The sequence below is a fragment of the Palaemon carinicauda genome, chromosome 2 (genome assembly GCF_036898095.1).
Source record: "Palaemon carinicauda isolate YSFRI2023 chromosome 2, ASM3689809v2, whole genome shotgun sequence".
Lineage (NCBI taxonomy): Eukaryota > Metazoa > Arthropoda > Malacostraca > Decapoda > Palaemonidae > Palaemon > Palaemon carinicauda.
In genome coordinates this window covers 94,936,456-94,958,981 of record NC_090726.1, presented here as the reverse complement: position 1 = coordinate 94,958,981, position 22,526 = coordinate 94,936,456, and the positions used below count along the sequence as shown (strand labels likewise).

Below are 22,526 nucleotides of genomic sequence, written 5' to 3'. Positions count from 1 at the left end.
TATGAATGAAATCAATAACGAAAACTAAGGTGAAAAAATAAAATCTTCAATCATTATCAATGACTTGAATAAAAACTAAAGAATATGAATAGATAAAAAGGTGCTGAATGGTCACTATGAAAGAAATTAATAAAGAAAACGAACGTGAATAAATAAAATGTACAATCATTATCAATGACTTGAATAGAAAATAAAGATTATGCATAGATAAAAGATGTTAAATGGACACTGAATGAAGTCAACAATAAAACGAACGGTTATAAATAAAATGTGCAATCATTATCGATGACTTGAATAGAATGTAACGAACATGAAAACCTCCCTTCATATACCTCCTTAGCCAATCGTTGTGCACTCGCTACCTAGTTGAGTTGTAATCTAGTGATAATCGAGTGGTAACTCAGCTGTGTTCTGAAGCCATCGCAATAAAATCACGGGAATCCGCACTAGTCACGATTATTCGTAAAGTTAATCCCATGCTGAACGCAGTAGGCAACGACACCCGTTCAACTCGCACTCCAACAATCGCCAAGGTCCAAGAATAAGCGATCGAAAATTTAGCAGGAAGCGTGCAACAGATCGTTCTGACATAAAACAGCAGAACAATCTCTAGACTTTTCGCCATTACTTGGATTTTTTTATATCGCAGCAAGTCGCAGAGCTTAGTTACAGATGTGTGACCCCAGCCTTACGAACGACTCCATAGAAATTGAATGGAATTCCACGTTTTCTATGCGTCCGGAATTATTGGCGAACAAAAGCTCCAGTCAAGGTCTATAGAATACGTATTCTATAGACCTTGGCTCGTGTTTTGATTGTTTCATTACGGTTACTCGGTTTTGATTACGGTAACTGTTTTATTATGATTACATTTATAACGATGACTGACGGAAACAGTTTTAAAAGGTTAATTTAAATATAAACACAATTGGACAAGTACACATATTTTAAGGTGTTTCGAACAATTGATGACGATACTTATCGCAAATCCATAGCTAGTCAACCCACCAAAACTCAATAACTATGGATTTCCGCTAGGAATCATTATCAAAATCATTCTAAACCCCGCAAAATACCTTGTAAGCGAGTCTTATTTTCTAAAAACCATTTATTACATCATTCTATATTTTTATCTAAAAATTCCCCGTCCTGAAAAGGTAAAGCAAATTAATTGCAAATTAATCACCAAGACGGTAGGTATAGTGATTCATGTTAATAAGTTTGTTTCGTGTAACTTCATATTAATAATAAAAAAAAAAAAAAACTGCTGTAAACATAACATATTTTAATTATTAACAAAACTGGAATTTGCTATAAGAAATAGACAAGTGCTGGCTAGTTTGGCATTTTTCTCTATATATTTAATGGGGTTGATTTTGTGAAATTTATTTCTGATTTTAAATCCATTGTTAACATTTGGGAGACTTATGGTGGCTGATTGTGCATGCGTTATTTGGACTCGCTTTTACCAGTGGTTCTATTTTAAGTTCCTGGGTTTTGTTGCATAACAGCTATTTTCTCCACCACCCCCTCACTCTGTAGCATCAGTTCCGGCATGATTACAGTCACAAGAAGACGTCACCGGAAGGGAAGAAAAATCTATTTTGAAATTTAGTGTAATTTCCTCTATTTCGGTAATAGTTTATGATGAAAACGCTCTCCGTTTAGTATATACAGTAGATTTTGTTGCTCTTGCAAAAGTAAAAAATATCCCCGAAATAAGAACCCACGTGATTTCATGTTCCGCTTGCCAGAACAGAGGAGCAGTGATGTAAGGTTAATATTGCAAGCATAGCGAGCAACAGCGGAGCAAAAACCTTTAGCGGGGAGTGATGTGATTTATAGATAATTATGATACTTTATTTTCCAGCGACTCACATGAGCCATATATTCTTCCAACTGGTTATTTTGTGTTTATTATGCATTTCTGACTATCATTACTGCTGCAAACAATTGGTTTTTAGTTATTCCCCACACAAAACCACGGTTTCATAGTGATCACCAGTAATTGTTTTCATAAAGGGTGGTGGGAAAACTCATGAATAGAAAGGTTGGTTTGCCCTATTATTCATGGTGAGAAATGGGTAAAACGCAAGTTAGCGAGTTGGAAAAATATATGATTCGTATATTTCGCTAGAAATTAAAGTATCATATATTTAACTAAACTGCAACTACTTTGAAATACATTGGAAATTTACCGCATGACTTTGCAGTTTCAATCCATTACCAATATTTATTTTACCTTTCATTTACTGGATTAATTATTCAGTGATTATAAACCCATGGTTATTTTCATATAATTCATCATCATATTTCAGACTCAGCTGAAAAATCTAGGGAATTACCCCTGCCATTACCCACTACAGCCTTCGATAAATAGATATATTGTAAAATTTATATTCATCATTAACATCCTTTATAGATTTAAGGAATTCTCTCGTGTCGTGTGATATTCTATCAAATAATGCTCACACCTATGGATTCTATTGTAAATAATGTTTTTCTCATGGTCCTATTGACCACACGGTAGCTTGTTCAAAGTTTCTGCAAAGCATTGGTGGACTTGTAATATCACAAATGCTCGGAGAGTTGATTTAAAGCTTAAAACCAATCAGATATCGAAGAGTTTCAAGGGTGTATCCAATTAAGAATTCTTCCTGAACAACAGTATCAATGGTACAGTAGTTTTAGCAGTAAATTAAAATTAATCAGCTTTTATATATTTCTTATCGGTAGCCTCTGGACAAGTGGGCTTTTGATATTACTCATGGTAAATTAAAAGTGATAATCTTTCTACTTGTCAATCATTACTTTTTCATCAAAATCTAATAATCAAGTCATCACTAGAAACGTGAGCCTAGCAGTTGATAGTATCTTAGTAGACATACAAACCAATGGTGACACCCTTGAATTCAATAGGATACTCCCTAGAAAAAATTGCATTAAAGAACACATCCATTGTCATATTCTTAGCTCTCTAGATTGGTTCTACCTCCTCTATTCTTATTACATGGCCACGGTATCTTAGACGAGCTTCCTTAACCTCCTCATTTACATTACATATGCCACACATTTTTGTTCTATCTTGATTCTCTTCCATTCCAGTAGTGATATTCCAGGAATCCATCTCAGCATCCTTATCAGTTTTTTTTTTTTTTTTTTTTTTTTTTTTTTTTTTTTTTTTTTTTTTTCAAACAGTCCCTCCCCTTGCCCAAGTTTCTACCCCATATCATAGTATGGACTTGATAACTATCTTATAAATCTTAATTTTGAGCCTTAATGACAGTTTCTAGTCTAAATCAACTCAAGTTACTTCTCATCCCTTTTGCCATGCATCTTCCATTCTCAGTACATCCCTCCTCTGTTATTACCCATCTGTTATTACTGATCACTTCGGTGGTCTTTCACATTGACCAGTACCTTCAGGGTTGGTTAGTAGAAGGTCAGACTGGTGTTACAGTTAACTGTTTACACAGGCTCAGGTGGACAGTACTCCCTAAACTCGACACCAGATTCTTAGAGTACCGAGGGTAAGGATATAGTTCTTCCGATTTGGGGGGAGAGGCACTATGTATGACTTCTCATATCGACATCAGGTGAATAGTTCCTCGTTGGGTCAATCATGGATGTCGGAGAGATCCTGTCCCTATTAAGGAAGCCCCTGTGGCATCTTCCTCCATAGGAATGTCTTTGTTGAGTTACCAATTTTATATCCGAAGAAGGCTAAGATGGAAAGAATCGAACCCATTCCTCCTTGTCTTTGTCTGAATATTCCGATGGTGCTGCTCAGGATATGTAGTAGTGATATTTCTCTCCATAAACAAGAGTGACAGAGTATGCTAATGAGGACTTGGGTGCTGCAGTAGAGGAATGCACATTCCTGCTATGAGTACTTGGTCTCATACAGGACTGAGCATCCAAATTGTTGGCTGGATGAAGGGCTTTGCCCTTTTCCTCCAACTTTCCTGGACACTCGGCTTATTGCAGAGTCTTGTGAGGCTCAATCCTATCTCTTCTCATAAGCAAAAGAGTGAGAGAGACATTATGCTATTGAGGACCAACCCAGCCAGGTAAGGTAACTTAGTGCTCGGTAAAGGAACATAGGCTAATGCTACCAGTACTGTCTCTTATGGGACCAAACATGCACATTGTCAGATGAGCTGAAAAGGACCAAGCATGCCCATTGTCAGACAAGATGAATTGCTCTGACCGTATCCTTCCCTTATTCCTTGAAGTTAAGAGGAACACCTCAGTCTCACTCTCTATAAATACTTCTGTATTAAAGGGAATGAAGAGAAAGTGTAGTGAGGTTCTGTAACAGCCATGCGATAGAGAGCTAGAAGTGAGAGGAATCAGCAATCAATCTCTTTGTTAGTATGAGCAATAAGACATTCTCTCCTGTAATAGTTATCAGAAATAGTACTTGTAGTACATGCAAGCCTTCAGTTATTTCACTGTACCTCTTTAATTCCTCAAATGTGACATGTGTGTCAGCCTGAGTGTTAAGCTTGGGCCTCTTGGAATGCCTCTTAGGTATCTTTTCGGGAGAAGTCGAGATATCTCCTTTGATTATTCAAGTTTGGAGATGTCTGATCACTTTAAAAAAAAAGTCGCAACATACCTTGGCATGCTGTTTGATAGGGAATTTCATAGTACTCGTATCAGCATATTTAAGAGGTAGCGCATTGGTCATCTGATCAGTTGGAACCTTTGAATCCCTCATGGTAGCAAGGGAGAGATGCAGAGAAGAAATCTAATAGACCGTAAGTTTCTGTCCAACAAATTAAGATGAGAATCAGCAGCTGAAGACCAGACAAGAGAACAATACTCAAAACAGGGTAGAATGAAAGAATTAAAACACTTCTTCAGAATAGATTGATCACCGAAAATCTTGAAAGACTTTCTCAATAAGCCAATTTTTTGTATAATTGAAGAAGACACAGGCCTAATGTGTTTCTCAAAAGTAAATTTGCTGTTGAGAATCACACCTAAAATTTTAAAAGAGTCATACAAAGTTAAAGAAACATTATCAATACTGAGGTCCGGATGTTGAGGAGTCACTGTCCTTGACCTACTTACAATCATACTTTGAGTTTTGTAGGATTCAACTTCATACCCCATACTTTCAGTCCCGGACAATTCGTCCAATGACAATTGGTCCAATGACGATAGGTCCAAAATCAATTGGTCCAATGGGATTATTGGCCCAAAATCAATTGGTCCAATGGGATTATTGGCCCAATATTAATTGGTCCAACTGGATTATTGGTCAAATATTAATTGGTCCAACAGAATTATTGTTCAAATATTAATATATATATTAAAATATTAATACTGAAAATTGTAATACAGGAATTAAGGAATAAAAATGAAATGAAATAAAATAATTTATTTTATAAGTCAGAAATTGATAACTTAGTTATGCACATATTCAGAACACAAAATCAAAAGTTTCACATTTAAGATATAACCTGTAATAATGAATTAAAGATTAAAAATGAAAAAGGAATAAAATCTAATTTATTGGATAGGTCAGAATTTAAAAACTCAGGTTATGAGCTATCGCCCGTAAAAAATCTAACGTTTCATAATTATCTTTCTCAGAAAACACAGTTAAAAGCCTTTGTTCACGTTCAGCATCTTTTATCTTTAATTTGCGATTTAATTCTCCACGAACGATGCATTCCATTTCGTCCTCCGTATGCTTTTGTTCTTTTCTTAACTCACTAATTAGTTTAAAGATCCCAACATGGGCTGAGCCTATTAACACTTCCAAACGTCTATGCCACGCTTCTACTTTATTTTGTGTTCTTGGTACACTTACTTCTACTCTGTCATACACCGACCATAATGCAGGGGGGAAAAGCGGAGGATATCTCATAATATTCTCGTAATATTCGTCTAACCTTTCCGCGAACGTAATTTTCGTCGAAATAAGTTACTACAGGCGTACCTTCAACCGGAATAGTTTTTTTAATTGCAACCAGGCGTCCTCAATTTCGTTTGCAGGTAAAAAAGCAAGTGCTGCTATTTTCCTGATGTTTAAGGAAAAGTTTTCATTAGTGCTGTTTTCATTTTTCAAACCTGAAGAGATAACTTTTCTGTAAATACTCTGACAGAGATGAAACAACAACCTCTTTGTTGACTGCCAGGAATTTCATCTTTAATTGCACTTATTTCTCCAATTTCAAAATCTGTGATAATCATTTCCGGAGAGAGAACGATATCACTTTCACCAGCATAGTCGAGAAGATCGCGGAAAACCTGTACATAACTTTCAATGTTTTTTCGTGTCATTAACACATAAACTAGAGGTAGGATGCGACTTCTCTCTTGCGGTCCAACCGGAGCATGAATCGTGTACAGTTGTTTAAAAAGTGTTGGGACAGTCTTGAACGTTCCGTCCATTATCCAAAAATTAGCGTCTTTTAGTTTTTTTTTTACGTTAGAATGGGTGGTGAATAACAATATCTTATCATTTCCAATGCTAGATTCCTTAACTAGAAATGTCTCACCAGCTACAGTTTTACTGTATTCTTCTGGAATGAACATATCATGTAAATCATTTGGTTCTTGAGGTCCTTCCTTGCGTACTCTTCTTATCATTTTACTGAGAGTTTCTTTTGACCCAACATACGGCACAACAGATGAATCCAGTTGACTAAGGACATCTTGAATAATTTGACAAGGTTTATCACTGGTGATACTAGCTTTTTCCTTAATTGCATTGTGGCATTTCACTACATGTGTACGACTTGACTCAGCAGCTCCACAAGTGTGTTCATTTTCCTTTTTCAGATAATGGCAGTCATCTTCAAAGTGCGTGATTGCGGTTCCTTTACATCCTCTTCTTTCACATCTCCAGTAATATGTAGCTTCTCCAGTAGTTTTCTTAGTTCTTTTTTAATGTAAAGTATACAAATATCCATTAACGGAATGCTTTTCCTTTCCTCTTTCAGAAAGCACTGTGTTACAGGCAGTTGACTCCATAGTAAGGGATCCTAGTGCTTACTAAAAGTTAGAAAAAATAAAAAAAGTTAGTAAAAGTTCGTAACAATAACAAAGCTATTGTTAACTTTACTTTAGAGAGGTTGTTTCATCATTGGAACAATTTTCCTTTGGACGAGTCGGTATTGGACTAATTATCGTGTTGGACCAATAATCCCTTTGGACCAGTTGATTTTGGACCAATCGGCATTGGCCAAATCGTCATTGGACCAATTGTCATTGGATCAATCGTATCCAACCCCATACTTTGCACCATGCACTAATTTTAGCTAGATCTCTATTAAGGGATTCAGCAACCCCAAATCTACATTCAGGGGATGGAATTGATGCAAAGAGAGTAGCATCATCAGCATATGCAACAAGCTTGTTTTCTATGCCAAACCACATGCCATGTGTATATAGTGTGAAAAGTAATGGGCCAAGAACACTACCCTGTGGAACACCAGATATCACATTCCTATACTCACCATGGTGCCCATCAAAAACAACTCTTTGAGATCTATTATTTAAAAAATCAATAATAATGCTAAGGAACGACCCACCCACTCCCAACTGATTGAGTTTGAAAACAAGGGCCTCATGATTAACACGGTCAAAGCCAGCACTAAAATCAAGGCCAATCATACGAACTTCCTGACCACAATCAAGGGATTTCTGTACAGCATAGGAGATTGTAAGAAGGGCATTACATGCTCCAAGGCCTTTACGAAGACCAAATTGCAAACTAGGGAACAGATGATTACTTTCAGCAAACCTATTAAGACATTTTGCCAGAAGACGCTCAAAAACTTTAGATAATATGGGAGTTATGGAAATTGGGCAGTAATCAGTAGAACTTGAGCTACCACAAACACATTTACATAGAGGAGTAACATTAACAATTCTCCAACAAGTGCTAAAAGCTCCCCTTCTTGCTAACTTGTGCAAAATAACAGATAAGCTTGGAGCCAAGAAATATGCAGTATTTATAAAAAAACAATGGAAAAATACCATTTGGGTCTACACCCCCCTAAGCATCAAGGTCCATCAACAGAGTTTTAATTTCACAAGATAGAAGAGCTAAACTAGTTAGTTTAGCCTCAGGAAAACAGGAATGAGGACTTGGTCAGCAAGTCAGTGAGTCAAGTGTGGCAGATCCTTCGACATACCAGCAGCCAGTAATAGTCTTTCCCAAGGAGGTTAAATGGGTGGAGGTGGCGCAGGTAGTCAATGCTTATGGGAAATGGTAAAGCCAACTGTCATAGCCGACACGTCCCCCACCGTAGGCAGAAAGGACCGGGGAGGAGAGTAATCAGCTATCGCTTTACACTTTCCGCGTTACTCTCGAGTATTATGACAATGTAAAGCCAGCAAAAGAAACGTGTAGTGATTGTGTGTTCTGATGATTAAAAAGCCTCTAGAATAACATAACCAAGCTCAAAAGATATTAAATATGGTGTCTAAGAAAGAAGCAGTGAAAGGTGCAATGGGTGTGAGTGTGAGAAAGAAGGAAGTGAAAGGGGGATAAGGAGAGGAAGAATATTCAAGCGACTCTGAACATGAAGAAAGCATGGCTGGTCCAAACGACTGTGGATGGTGCAAAAAAGGGGTAAGATCAAACCAAGAAGCTATAGAATGTGATTTGTGTGATGTGTAGTTCCACATAGGCTGTGGTCAACTAGACAGAAGTGAATTTAAGAGAATTAGCGAATCTAAACATGCCCGATGGTTTTGTAGTAGATGCCGGGGGGATTTCAAAAACTTGAAGGCAGAAAACAAGAAACTTAGGAAATAGTATGATGAATTCAGGGATAATTTCATAGGGCTGCAGGATACGGTAGATGAGTTAAAAAAGGAGATCAGGGCTTTAGTGGATAATAATATGATAGGAACGGGTCAGCTGACAAGAGAAGTTAGGGAGGAAGTTAGGGCAGATGATAGAAATAAGGGAAAAGGAGAAAAAGAAAAACAATATAGTAATTTTCAACATAAAAGAAAGTACAAAAGTTGATAGTAATGAAAAGCTGAAAGATGATTTTGATATATGTGGGAGTTTGATTAATGTCGAGTTAGGAATGAACGATTTTGAAATTGAAGAAGTGGGTAGGTTAGGCAAACCAAGGGAAGAGAGAGAGGAACAGGGACAAAGAAAAAAACCAAGGCAACTGCTAGTTAAGCTTAAAAGCACTAAGGAAAAATGGGGAATAATTGCAAGGAAATCAACAAAAGAGGAGTTTAGACAAGTTTTCATTGCACCTGACCTCACTTTTAGGGAAAGGGAAAAAGAAAGGAAGTTGCTAGAGGAATTGGGAGAGAAAAAAGAAAATGGAGAGCAGGGGTGGTACATAAAGAGAGGAGAACTAGTAAAAAACGACAATTTTCGTCAAGAAGCAAAAGCAAGCAGAGCGAATTAGAAAAGATATAAATTTAGACAAAAAAGTTAGCCAATTAATAGAAGTAGAAAACGAGATGAACACAAATAAAATTCATATATTTTGTGTGACAGAAACGCACCAAAAAATAGATAAAATACAGCTAAGTAAAGGTCTGTTAAAGATAGAAAAAAGAAGGGATTTTAAAGACAAAAAGGGTGGTGGGTTAATGTTAATTTTTAAAAACAACAATATCACTGAAGGAGAGGAAATAGAAACAAAACATAGCGGTATAATAATGGTACAGTGTAAAATCCACAACTTAGTATTTCTGATATTACTAGTATATTTTGCAGCAGGAAATACAGAAGAAGATAGAAAAAGAGATCAAGAATTGAAAGCGGAATGTGAAAAATTAATACAGAAAGCAGGAGAAACAACTCCTTTGCTAGTTATGGGGGATTTTAACGGCCACGTTGGATTTCTGGGGCACCAACAAGTAGACAGAAATGGAGAAATGGTGCTAGATTGGATGGGTAACCACAACCTAAAACTATTAAATGGAGATGAAAGGTGCTCAGGACTATACACGTGGAATAGACAAGATCAGCATAGTGCTATTGATTTTGTTCTTGCAAATAATATGCTATATAAACAATTTAAATGTATGGAAATAGATGAAGATAAAACAGTATTAGACATATCAGATCACAACTTAATAACAGTAGAATTGGAAGTAAAAACAAATAGAGAAAATAACTACAATAAAGGGAAGTGGGAAGAAATTACATATTATAGCAATGACACAAAAGATATAGACGAATATGTGAAATCTATAGAGAGAAAACTTGTTAGCAAGGATGTAAAAAACATTGAAGAGCTAAACATAATGATGGCAGAAATGAAACAAGAACATTTGGCTAAAACATATAGGAGAAGGGCAACAAATGAAGGGAAGACCAAAGAACAACCTTGGGTAACCGAGGAAATAAGGAGAAAGATTAAGGAAAGAAAGGTACTTAATAGAAAAAGATATTAGGTTAAAAACAGAATTAGAATAAGAATACAATCATAAGAAGAAAGAAGTACAAATACTGGTGAAAGAGAGCATAACGTTACATGAGAAAAATTAGACCAGGGAGATAAGAGATGACAAAAACAATAAAATATGGGAAAACATAAACAAATTAAGAAATAGCAAAGAAATAAAAAGCGAGGCAATACAATTATATGGAGATAGAGGAAATAAACTATCAGATGAAGAGGCTAAAGTAGAATTAGTAAAATTTTGGAAAACAGTCTACAATACGCATGAAAATAGACTAACAGAGATCTGGAATGAGGAGAAAGAAAGTGAATACCTGGATAATTTGAGAAGAGAAAACGACATTATAATAGTAAATGAATATAGTATACCTGAACATCTAAGGGAGCATTACGATGCTGTACTAAATGTCAAAGGAATAATTAAACCCATGCCCGCCGCTGAAATGAATAAAGGTAAATTAGAAAAAATGCCTAAAACGCCCAAAGAAAGGTAAAGCAGCTGGGCCAGATGGACTAAAGCCAGACTATTACAAAGCAATGATGATAAGTGATATATGTAAGAATACGCTAGTGAACTGCTACAAAGAGGAACTAGCCAGCAAAGAAAAACCCAAAAGCTGGAAAGAATCCAGAACAAAAATGTTAAAAAAGAAAAACAAACCAACAGCAAAGGAATTGAGACCAATAGCACTCACAAATGTATCATATGAAATATACATGGCTTTTATCAAGGATGAAATAGAAGGACATCTAAAAAGTAATAATTCCATAGAGGATAGTCAAGCGGGATTTACAGAGGGAGGAAGGATTGAGAATAATATATTCATCTTACAGTACATGGTCGAAGAAACTTTAAAAAATAAGAAAAAACTCATAGTTTCCTCTTTTGATTTCAAAAAGGCTTTCGATTCCATAAAAAGGAAAGCACTGATAGAAACATTAAAGCAATATAAAGTACATACTAGTATAAGTAACTCTATAGCTGAAGTATATGTGGGAGACTCGACTACGTTAGACATAGGAGAAAGAGTAGAACAAAAATTGAGCGTAAGTAGTGGAATAAAGCAAGGCTGTACTGGCTCTACAACATTATTCAAATTAATTACTTATCAGATTATAAAACAAGTAGAAAAGGAAGGTAATGGTTTTGAAAATGCTTTTATAAAGCTAGTAGTGTTATTTTTTGCTGATGATATCCTAGTGCTTGCTGAGAATATAGAGGATGCTGAATTGAACATAAGGAAAGTGTTAGATATAGGAAAGCAGTGTGGTTTAGACAAATAGAGACAAAATTAGCGTACTTATATATAATATGGAGGGGAAACAAGATAATATAGAGGGAATAAGAGTAGTAAGCAATATTAAATACCTAGGTATCAAGGTGGATGATAGTAGGAATATGTTCAAAACACAAAAAAGTGAAATGATAGTCAAGGCGCAAAAGCTAGCTAATCTTACATATGCGATCATAGAAAAAAAGTTGTAATAAGATACTGATAGGGAAAACATATTGGAAAAGTGTAGCACTACCTTCTATATTATATGGAACAAATGTAATTAACTTAACGGAAACAGAAATAGAAAAGTTGTAGAGAATAGAGAATGGAGTGTATAGAAGGATGTTAGGGGGTGTAAAGAATACAGCAATTGTAGCCTTGAGAGGGGATGTAGGAGCATCTGCTATGAAAACAAAGGTAATGGATGGAAAGCTGAGGTACCTTAATAGCATTTATAAGGGAGAAAAAGACTTACTAACAGCAATAGTCAATGATATGGAAGAAAAAGAGAGGAAGTGGTAGATGCATGTGAAGAAGTATGCTGAAGAATGTGGGATGGCGATGAGAGAAGTCAAGAGATGTACGAAAGAGGACATAAAGAAGAGAACAAGAGAATGGGACACAAGCAAATGGAAGAGAGAAATGGAGCGCAAGGAAAGTCTAATTTTGTATAAAAACTGGAAAAGGGAAATCAAGGAGGAGGAAGTGCATGACAACACATTTTCCTCAATTTTATTATTCAGAGCAAGGACAAACTCATTAGGCTTGAATACAAAAAACAGACACCAAAATGGAAATATAAATTGTGTATTCTGTGATATAGAAGAAAATGCTAACCACTTTATGTTATATTGTCCACAGTTTAGTGATATAAGAATAAAAGCAATTGAGCTCCAACAACCATACGAAGAAGATAGTGCACAAACAGTTGGAAAATTCCTTTTTTGTGAAGAAAATGTTGAAAATAAGAAAAGTGTACTACAACAAATGTGGATGAAAAGAGAAAAACTAGTGAAAATCCTTAAGGAACACACAAAACTAAAAGACACAGAGGCGCCGTTGCAAAAGCAAAGCCTCAACCTGAATCTGATCTGATCTGAAGAAGGATCAATTCCTCGGAAAGGGAAATGGAAGATTAACAAAGTGATAAAAATGTCATTTGTAAACGGATAATTCCCACTAATGTTTTCATCAGATACAAGGATTTAAGATAAATGACTTCTGGCCGCTAAAACGAAGTCGTTATTAAGAAGGTCAAAGGAAACGATTCGTGTTTTGAGATTTTTTGTAGCTACACGTTCACATACAATTCATTCAGGAAGTGACTACTGGCCACTAAAGTATAATTTTTCTATACGTCTAACGACTTATTATTTTATTTTTTGCCAGTAATCTTGCTGAGAACTTTTTAGCAGCATGAAATTTTCTGATCTGCAGGTAATTTTTTGCAACTGCCTTAATAAGTAAAGCAATATTATTATTATCTTGTTCAGTTACGTATACATGCTTACATAATTTTGAAAATATATTTATAAAAGTATAATAATGTAATAGAGATTAAAAATTTTTGCATACCCCTTTTATCCAATTCCATATGCATATCACTGCCAATTGTTATAAAGTCTCTGAATTTCGTTTCACAGCACATGCATATATCTATCACATTATCAGATGGGTGTATGAAAGCACCTTTATTTTTCAATCTAATTAAAGAATGCAAAGAGCTGTTCTATCAGTACCAGTAAAATCATTAAAACAGGTTTGACACTTCAATGACTTATTTCAGTTTAAAGACACCGAATCCCGCAATATAGGCAACAGTGTTGCTTGAACTAAAATTAGTTTGCAAGCTGCAGAAAACTGACGGGCAGTTGCGTTGTTATTGCATCCTCCTATGGATCTAACTTGACCAACAAAGAGTTCTTGGTGATCTTGGCTCATCTTATACATCAACAAAAATTCTAATAAGGGTGCAGGACAACCTATTGAATTATTATCATATATTCTAATCAAACTCCGTATACGCATTATGAATCTAAGAAAGCCAGTTTTGCGATTGGAATTCAACAAAGATTTACCACAAGTAAGTTTGAGTTGTCTTAGATATAATTCAGCATGACTCAAAAAATCTTTAAAAAATCTTTTATCCTTTTGTATTGGTCTTTTAAAATGCCACCCGCACAAATTTCTTAAATTCAACAAATCAAACAAATTATTTATGATGGTAATGAAATTGTTATGAAGACAAAATTGCAGCGATTTTGCAATAGATTCACTAAGTAATTGTCCTGCTAGTTTAACATTCTTTTTAATCCATGTCAGATGTTGGGATTTTATTTCATTCCCAAAATGCCAACCCTCGCATTCTTGAACCTTATAGTATGTAATTCTTCAGTGAAATCCCACTTGATAAAGTTTTCCTCACCTTGAAAGAAAATGATTTTATTTTTCCAAATGAGTTCCTAATTAACATTCAAACATGGAATGGATAAAAAAAGCAAGATATATATATATATATATATATATATATATATATATATATATATATATATACATATATATATATGTATGTATGTATGTATGTATGTATGTATGTATGTATGTATGTATGATTTTACGTTATTGCATGAAGAAATGGAGTTCTTATATTTTCGGAATTTTGACTGCAACCATACTCTTTAACCATAGCAGCATTCGTTGACAGTCCATCAAAAGTCAAAGAGATCATTTTTAACCCCATGAATGCAGTTTAGCTAAACACTGCCTTAACAAATTAGCTGCAACTAGTCCGTTTATCATAAAATAGCTTATTGGTAATTTCCAACAGCCATTCACTTAGTTCACCATAAATACAAGTGCTTCTCTTGCAACTGGGATACTATCATCATACAGTTCAGTACCCGTGTTAACAAAACCGTTAATCTCGTGCCATCCCACTTGATTTGTTGCTTAATTGCCATTTCATCCATTATCAATGCACATAATCAGAGTTTACTGGTTTTCAGTGTTGCATCAGGTTTCATCTTCAATGTTGAACATGAAAGACCAGTGAATCCCGGTTTTCCATCGACTTGCTGGTACCATTTTGATATAGTTCGAGGATGTGGTAGGCATAACATTATCAATAAAACACTCACCAATAAAATGTAATAGTAGGATTTGAAATTTTGTTGGATCTATGATTACATTCATAAGCATTACACAAGGTCGGCATTATCAGCTGAAGAGCAGGAATAGTTTGTAACACGTCGATGCAGATGATGGATGTACAGCATATACTGTATAGGTCCCAGCCATCAGGTCGCGACCTTTTTGCCTATACTTAGCTAAGACGACCGACTTCACTTAATCCACTCGGGGGCATCTCCAGCCATTCAACCTCCTTAGTCCCTCAGAGATTGAGCACCCATATTGTTCAGGGAGAGTAGAATGTTTCGTCCACCTCCATAGTCCATCCAGTGGGACACTCTGGGTCAGCCTAAGTTGAGTGGTTTCTCATTCTGCTAGCTCTCAGGTAGGTCCTGAGAGATACTCTCTATGTAGGAAGTATTAGAGAACTTGTCTCCCCAGCCAGTGTTATTTCTTAGCAGATCACAGACTTTTTCTCTTGGTAGAGAGAATGGTCTATATTTGAAGGACACTTTTAGCAATCGTTCATATCATGGTAATTGGTCCTCTCCTTCAGGGCTTTAGCACATGTACCTCCTGCTACCTGAGAAGGACATCAGGTTCTATGCTTCAAGACTGTCTATCTTCTCTGCTGCAGTATAAGGTAGGAATTGTGCAGGCTCTCTCTTATGTCAACGATCCTTACTAAAGTCTGTTTCATCCTAGCTGGCAACTGGAGCAGAACTACAGTTTGAAAGCTCGTTACAGATTGGCTGTTGGGTCAGGTATCCTCCCCTCCCGCTGACGAATGATGAAACAAAACATTGCTAAATATTTCACTAATATTTTCCTTCCTTGAATTAATTTTTTAGGTTCTTTACATTCAAGAGGGTTTTTTTTTTTCTACAAAATCCACTTTTTTTTTATTTACAGCTGCATAACATTTGTAGGTAAAAAACACCATATAAAAAAGTGATATAGAGTTTTTTTCAGAGCTCGTTTCACTTCAACTTGTATTTTTTCGTATATGGATATTTTTTCAAGGTAATACTCATCATTTACCTTTAATCTATGTGTGACCAAAGAACCAAGTAGATGTTACACGAACTAGTGAGGTATAGAGCAAAAATGAACATCATGTACTGCAGACAAATGCAATGTTTTGCTTCGTCGTCGGTCAGCGGGAGGGGAGGATGCCTGAACTAACAGCCAATCAGCGATGAGCTTTCAAACCGTGGTTTGGCTCCAGTTGCCAGCTAGGATGAAACAGACTATATTAAAGAGACGTTATGAATACCCAGTTCCTTCTCGAGCCGATCTCTCCTGCAGACATTTGACTTTGAGATGCCTGAGATCCTGGAGGACCTAGCTATGCCATGTTGCAGAATTTGACATCCCTTGTATTTGTGGTAAAACTCTCTTTAGCACTAGCAGGATATGAAGGAAGCAATCAGTTAGTGTTTTTTTTTTTTAGCTCTGAGTTTTCTAACAACAGCAGGTCAATTCAGGTTTCTGTCATTTCATAAGTTTAGCCCGGCCAGTAACCCTCCAGATCACCTGTTGGTGTACTCTGAACCGAAGGTGGTGTCTGAGAGATTTAGATAATCTTTTCATTGATTCTTGTAGGATGTTGCCCCTCGATCTCCTTCATTTGGTCGTATGGTTCTTGTTAAATTTCCTATTACCATTATATTATTCTGTCACTTCTGTTAAAACCATTTCTTCCGACAAAATTATCCAACTCATTTTTTTCCTGTTTTTTAACATGAGATGTTTTAAGAGTAAGTCAAAAGGGCAGAACTTTTATTTCATAATTTCAGTTATTCAGGCTTTCAGTAAAACCTTCTGTGTATATCATTAGAGGAAAAAGAATCGAGTTACCGGATACTTAGCTAAGGTGGTTCTTAATTCATTTCATAAGTAACTTCCATCTGCATGTTACAGTGGGATTCATACCTTGGATAATAAATGAAAAATTTAAAGGGACCTTGTCACTAGTTTACTTTTGAAAAGCATAGAACTTGTAGAAGACAAATTTCATTAAAAATTCATGAGACTCATTTTTAAAAAATGTCACTGTTATTGGTTAAAGATGAGTTGTGGAAAATCCAAATGGTATTATCACTTTGCAGCTATTGAATGTGCTGAATATTCCTTTATTTTTTCCTATCTGCTGGTAAAATATAGTTTAACACATACTCAAAAGACAGATTTTCATTACACAATTTTGAAGTAACTACTTCAGTTTACCTTCAAGTATCGTATCGAAGTGTACTATCATATAGAAATAAATCCATTTTTTTAACAGGTTCAAAACTGAAAATAACGCACTAGCTCTAGTATGTTCAAGGCAAAGAGTAACTAAAAAGGTTTTGACCAAACTCGGAAACTGCAGTGAAGAACCATTACTTCAAGAAAATAAACAAATATAAGCGAATGAAAATTAAGATTTTTCTCCTCACTGCAAAAAGAAAAAAAAAGAAAAAAGAAAAGAAAAGAAAAGACGTAAGAAGTCAATCAGCCCATTTAACTATTTTTATCATCATTATCATACTTACTATTACTGTTATGATGCTAATGATGACGCTGATGCTGATGATGATGATGGTCAGCAGGAGTAAGATGATGACGAACATGATAATGATGATGGTCAGCGGGAGTAGGATGATGATGATGGTGATGGTTATTATTATAATTATGATTGTTATAATTAATAATGTGATTTTTTTATGAATGTGATTGTTATCATCTTTATAATTGTGAGTTATTATCATTACGATTGTGATTATTATGATTATTATTATTGTTGTTATGTTGTGTGGTAAGATACAAATACCAACCCCACTTAGAAAAACATAGTTATGTAAGCCCAAAGGAAGTAGTCCAGTACTGTAAAGAAACGGACAAGTTAAGCATAATCTATAAAAGAAATAAAAAAAAATTGTGAAACAAATAAATAAATAGAGATATGTCAACAAAATAGCATTTTGAACAAGTTTGAATATGTTCCCCATAAAACTACAATATAGGCTCTGGAAGATCATTTCACAATTCTGTCACAGTCAGAATAAGACTGGAATACTTATTGTGTTGTGCTGAACTTAACGAAATGAAAGCATACTGCCATAATTAATTGTATACCTAATGATAATTGTTGAATGATACGGTCTGTGAAGATCTAAATGCAAAGGATGGCGAGTAATATGAAAAATCTAATAAGGTAGCAACAACGAGCTAACTGCATGGCGTCGGCAATGTTTCACAATAAGCTAGTACTTCACCATTGCAATTCTTATTATCAGAAAGGTAAAGTAATTGAAGATTATGGTTAGACGCAAAATTGATTGGAATAATAGGATTTGAAATTGTTTGAAAATCACATTTCTAATTTTTGTCAAGGTTTACTGAATATGATTAGAATTAAAATTATATTATTAATGAATCATTGGTATGCAATATAGATATTACAATTTTCCTAAGTCTACACCATTAAATTATGAGAGAGAGAGAGAGAGAGAGAGAGAGAGAGAGAGAGAGAGAGAGAGAGAGAGAGAGAGAGAGAGAGAATTTTAACACAAAAATGAGTGAAAATTGAGTTTTATACCTCACAAGTAAGGCGAAATCAATTAATACTTTGAGAGCATAAAAAGATAGTAACAAAATGCAGCTAGAGCTTTTTATTATATATGTATACTTAAGTAACCCATATTAATTGCTTAGGACGAAAATATTTTAAACTCTGTACACAACTTTGTCAGCTTACATTATGAGCAAGACCCTACACTGTTACAAGGCTTGCATACTGTAGAAGTAAAATTCTTATGCTAAATTAGTAACCGAGGAAGTGCATCAACTGGAATTAAATCTAATGTAGGTTATCATACCTGGAGCGGGATCTGCTCGGGAGGGACTTGCGCTCTGAGAGTGGGGAGGCAACTGTGCTGGCGTCTGAAGCCACATACAGCAGGTCTGCCGGCAGGTGCGACAAAAATAAAATTATTATACTCTCACACTTATACAAACCAATTTCAGTCATACAATAAGGTCAAGGCAGTAATCGTTTAAATTTTGAAAACATCAAATAGATAGCTTTGATTTATTTTTATTCTTGACCAAATTACGAGATGATGAAATTGAAATACTTATATTTCAATTTGACCTTAATGTACCCAACTTCTGTGAGTATGAGAAAAATATCAATCATTCTGAGTACAGGGAAATACAATAATCAACTGAAACTATGGTACACTCACGGTACAATAACATGGGTATAAACAAATACAGTAGAATAAACAAAACATACATGACTTTCTTATAGATTATGGAAGCAAAAATTAAATAGATCAAAGTAACATCTAACAAAAAACAGCTCACTATTTCAACTTAAAAAAAAGCTTTCCAACAATACTACAGTATATATTTGGTAAGTATTGTACATTGTAAAGTACTTCGAATGAAACTACTATATTGATTATATTTATAAAACATAAATGCATTCATAGTAATAGTTAAATCATGCACAACAACATGATTTGCATGCATTTCATATCCTTAATAATTAAGTATAAAGGCTTCCTGGTATGAAAGAGTAGCTCTACGTCAAAAAGAGGAAAATATATTTTTGATATGTAATTGCATAGATAAGTTCAGTGCAAGGCAGATAAGAAACTTACTGTGGTGGTGATTTCGAGATGACATAGGAGTGTGGTGAGTGTTATCGTCCAAATGGGATGAACTTTCAGTGCGAGATGATGCAGCATGGTCTGTATCTGTATCGCTGTTCAGGCTGTCATCATAATCTTCACTATCACCACCATACTTGAGACGGCACCTTTTCATTCTTCCATACTCATCACTATCTCGATCTATGTTTCTGCCTGTTGCAACCCCTCCACCTCCCCGTCCCTCTCTAACATCACCACCATTGCCGCTACCGCTCTACAAAGTAACATAACACCAGTTATTAAAGTAACGGAAAAATCATTATAACTAATCAGTACAGTTTTTAGAAGTTAAATAACAAATAGGTTTACCAAAGGGATTAACAACATATTTTAGCCTAATAAATGAAACTAGATTTAGTTGTGGAGTAATGATCAAATTTACAGTAAAAGATATCAAGTACTATGGTGAGTGCTGCAAGCCTGAAACCAAAATCCAAATCCAAACCCTTTCCTAATACTTTCAAATCCAATGTGATAACCTTTTATGTACAGTAAATTTTAAATATTCTGCTTAAATTCTAATCGTATACTTGAGGTATAGTTGCTTTTCCCACTTTTTACCAAGAAGTCCTATGATGAGACTGCAGGAATTCCTAAGGTAAATGCAGCTCCAAAACAATTAACTTTATCTACAGATAACACGGGTATTTCTAGGCCCCAAGGGGGAACAAAGGTGACCATTGCATGTTTACAATCAACGGGTTTTGTTGATAGCGTTGACAATGGTATAGAAATACATAACATGAAATGATAAAAAGTTCAAATTAGCTTGTTACATTTAACTTTTATTTAAGCATTCATCCTTCTTCATATACATATGCATTGCTTGCTGCACTACATTGCGTGGCTCTCCCCTTAACCAGACATACATTTGAAAGAGGGTGACCTGACCTAGAGAGTCTTAATTATAGTGGATTATCTTGCAGGAGATACTCAGGTTTAAAGTGGTCAAAGGTGATCCAATCCTCTTTAACATGATTGTTCAGGAGGAAAGCATTCAGAGTATGACGGAGGACAAGGAATGGCCTTGTAATGGGTTGAATGCAGTGACTTGCAGGCATTAGTGTGTAAGAAGATGTGTTGCAGCGTGTAGGTCTTGTGGTATGTGTTGCTCTGATGGCATCCTGTAAGTTTGATAGCAGGGGGTAAATTTCCCTACAATGTGACGTAGGCACAGTAGATTATTGGATGAGGTGGCAAGCGGAGAAAAATTCTGCAGGTACAACCAACGAGTCGCCATATACCATTTCAGCTGCTGAGACATCCTAGATAGCCTTGGGAGTGGTCCTCAGTCTGATGACGACCCAGGGAAGGTGTGGAAACCAACTAAAGCTGTTGGATTGGGACATCAAAGGTGAATGGAGGGTATGATGGAAACGTTTCACCATTACGTTGGCTGCTGGGTTTGTGAGTGGCAGTCTAATGATGTCCACAATTGAACGGTGAAAGTGGTACCCCTGCTGGAAGTGATATGCTCTGAGATGCCAAATCTTACTATCCATCTGGAAAGCAAGGTAGCAGAACATGAGGCAGATGTTGCATCTTGCATGGGTATGGCTTCCGGCAAGTGAGTGGAGCGATCGATGACTGTAAAAAGGGTAACAGAACAGTGTCCTTTTGACGTGAGCAGGGGGCCAACTACGTCAATGTGAATGAGGAAAAAATGATGGTGGGGGTTGATAGAAAGTGACCACACCAGAATATGTGTGGAGATACACTTTTGAAGTTTAATATGAAATGGAGGCGTGGACCAAGTCCTTGGCATCTTTAGTAAAGCCATGTTATACGAAATTCGACTTCAGTAGCTATGCAGTAAATCGGTGTGAGGAGTGTGGGAGGCCAATAATCTATTGAAATACCTGTAATTGCATGGGGTATCCCCGGGCATTGCATAGCAGAGCTGACATCACAAGAGGAGGGTAGTGTTGGAGGTATAGAGGGAAACATCAAGGGAAGTTGACATTCGGCATAATTATTCATCTACTGTAGATGGGTACTCCTGTATGCCATGGTGACTAATTCCTAAATCTAGGATAGTTACAAAATCAACCTGTCCTACTCTAGACATCATGTATACATTTTTTGCGGAGTTATCAACACTCATGGTTTCACAAAAGTTGAAATAAACTCCAGGGCTTTGAGCTTGTAGGTGTCACTAAATCAATAAATGTGCCAAGTAAGTTTGTACATGATACATTGATCGTTACTTTTGAATAAATTTACTAGGAGTTATATAATGATATATAACAATCCCATATAGACCATATATAAGTGATAATTTAGTTCCATGCTCTATGTAATTTGTTTCTAATTAGATTATAATTATATGCTAAGAAATAAAGAAATGATGTCAGGGCTTCATTTGAAAACGGTGATATTTTTTACTTCGACTGATTTGTGATATATGTTTAACATTTTTTAAATCTTCTCTAAATGATTGAATCTTTAAAATCAGTATTCTATATTTCTAATATTCCCTATTATACTACAGAAGAGCAATTCTCATTAAAGATTATAAAAACACCGACAGAATAAATGAACAACAACACAAATGTTATATGATGAACTGCTATGGATTCTGGGTGATGAGGGGTTCTTTCTTGCAACTAATAGATAAATTAAGATTTTATAAAAAGAGTTTAAAGTTGAATAGTTGAGCAGGGAGTTCACTTTACCATAAGTAGAAAAAATTATGATTGACCTTCTCTAGCCCAAGATGAATGAACTGGGTGTAGGGTTAAGTCACTAAGAATAGACTTTCTTTAGTATCTTGTCAATTTCTTTTAGGTTTAAAATATTAAAATGGCTCCATAAAATGAGTAAACTACGATTACAATGATGGCTGCAATAAACATTTATAAAAGTTCTTTCATTTTAAAATGCACAACTTCATCAGCTATATGAAAGTAACATATTATTTATATAATCATAATTTTGTTAACTGTTTGTTTTTCCCAATGATGAAAGCAATTAGACGAAATATTTAACCAGGACAAAACTATGCTTTGTTT

The 22,526-nt window shown here is 35.4% G+C and overlaps 1 protein-coding gene across 2 annotated transcripts in view; it reads right to left on the bottom strand.

The window, feature by feature from the left end:
- Positions 1–22,526, bottom strand: part of LOC137625985 (cell adhesion molecule Dscam2-like) — a 2,034,023-nt gene that overhangs the window by 5,462 nt on the left and 2,006,035 nt on the right. For both annotated transcript variants that reach the window (XM_068357069.1, XM_068357078.1), the window contains exons 35-36: positions 19,465–19,729; positions 18,676–18,760 (exon numbers count right to left, since the gene is read on the bottom strand). In XM_068357069.1, the coding sequence (XP_068213170.1) occupies positions 18,676–18,760; positions 19,465–19,729 (350 nt within the window). The remainder of the gene's footprint in view (positions 1–18,675; positions 18,761–19,464; positions 19,730–22,526) is intronic.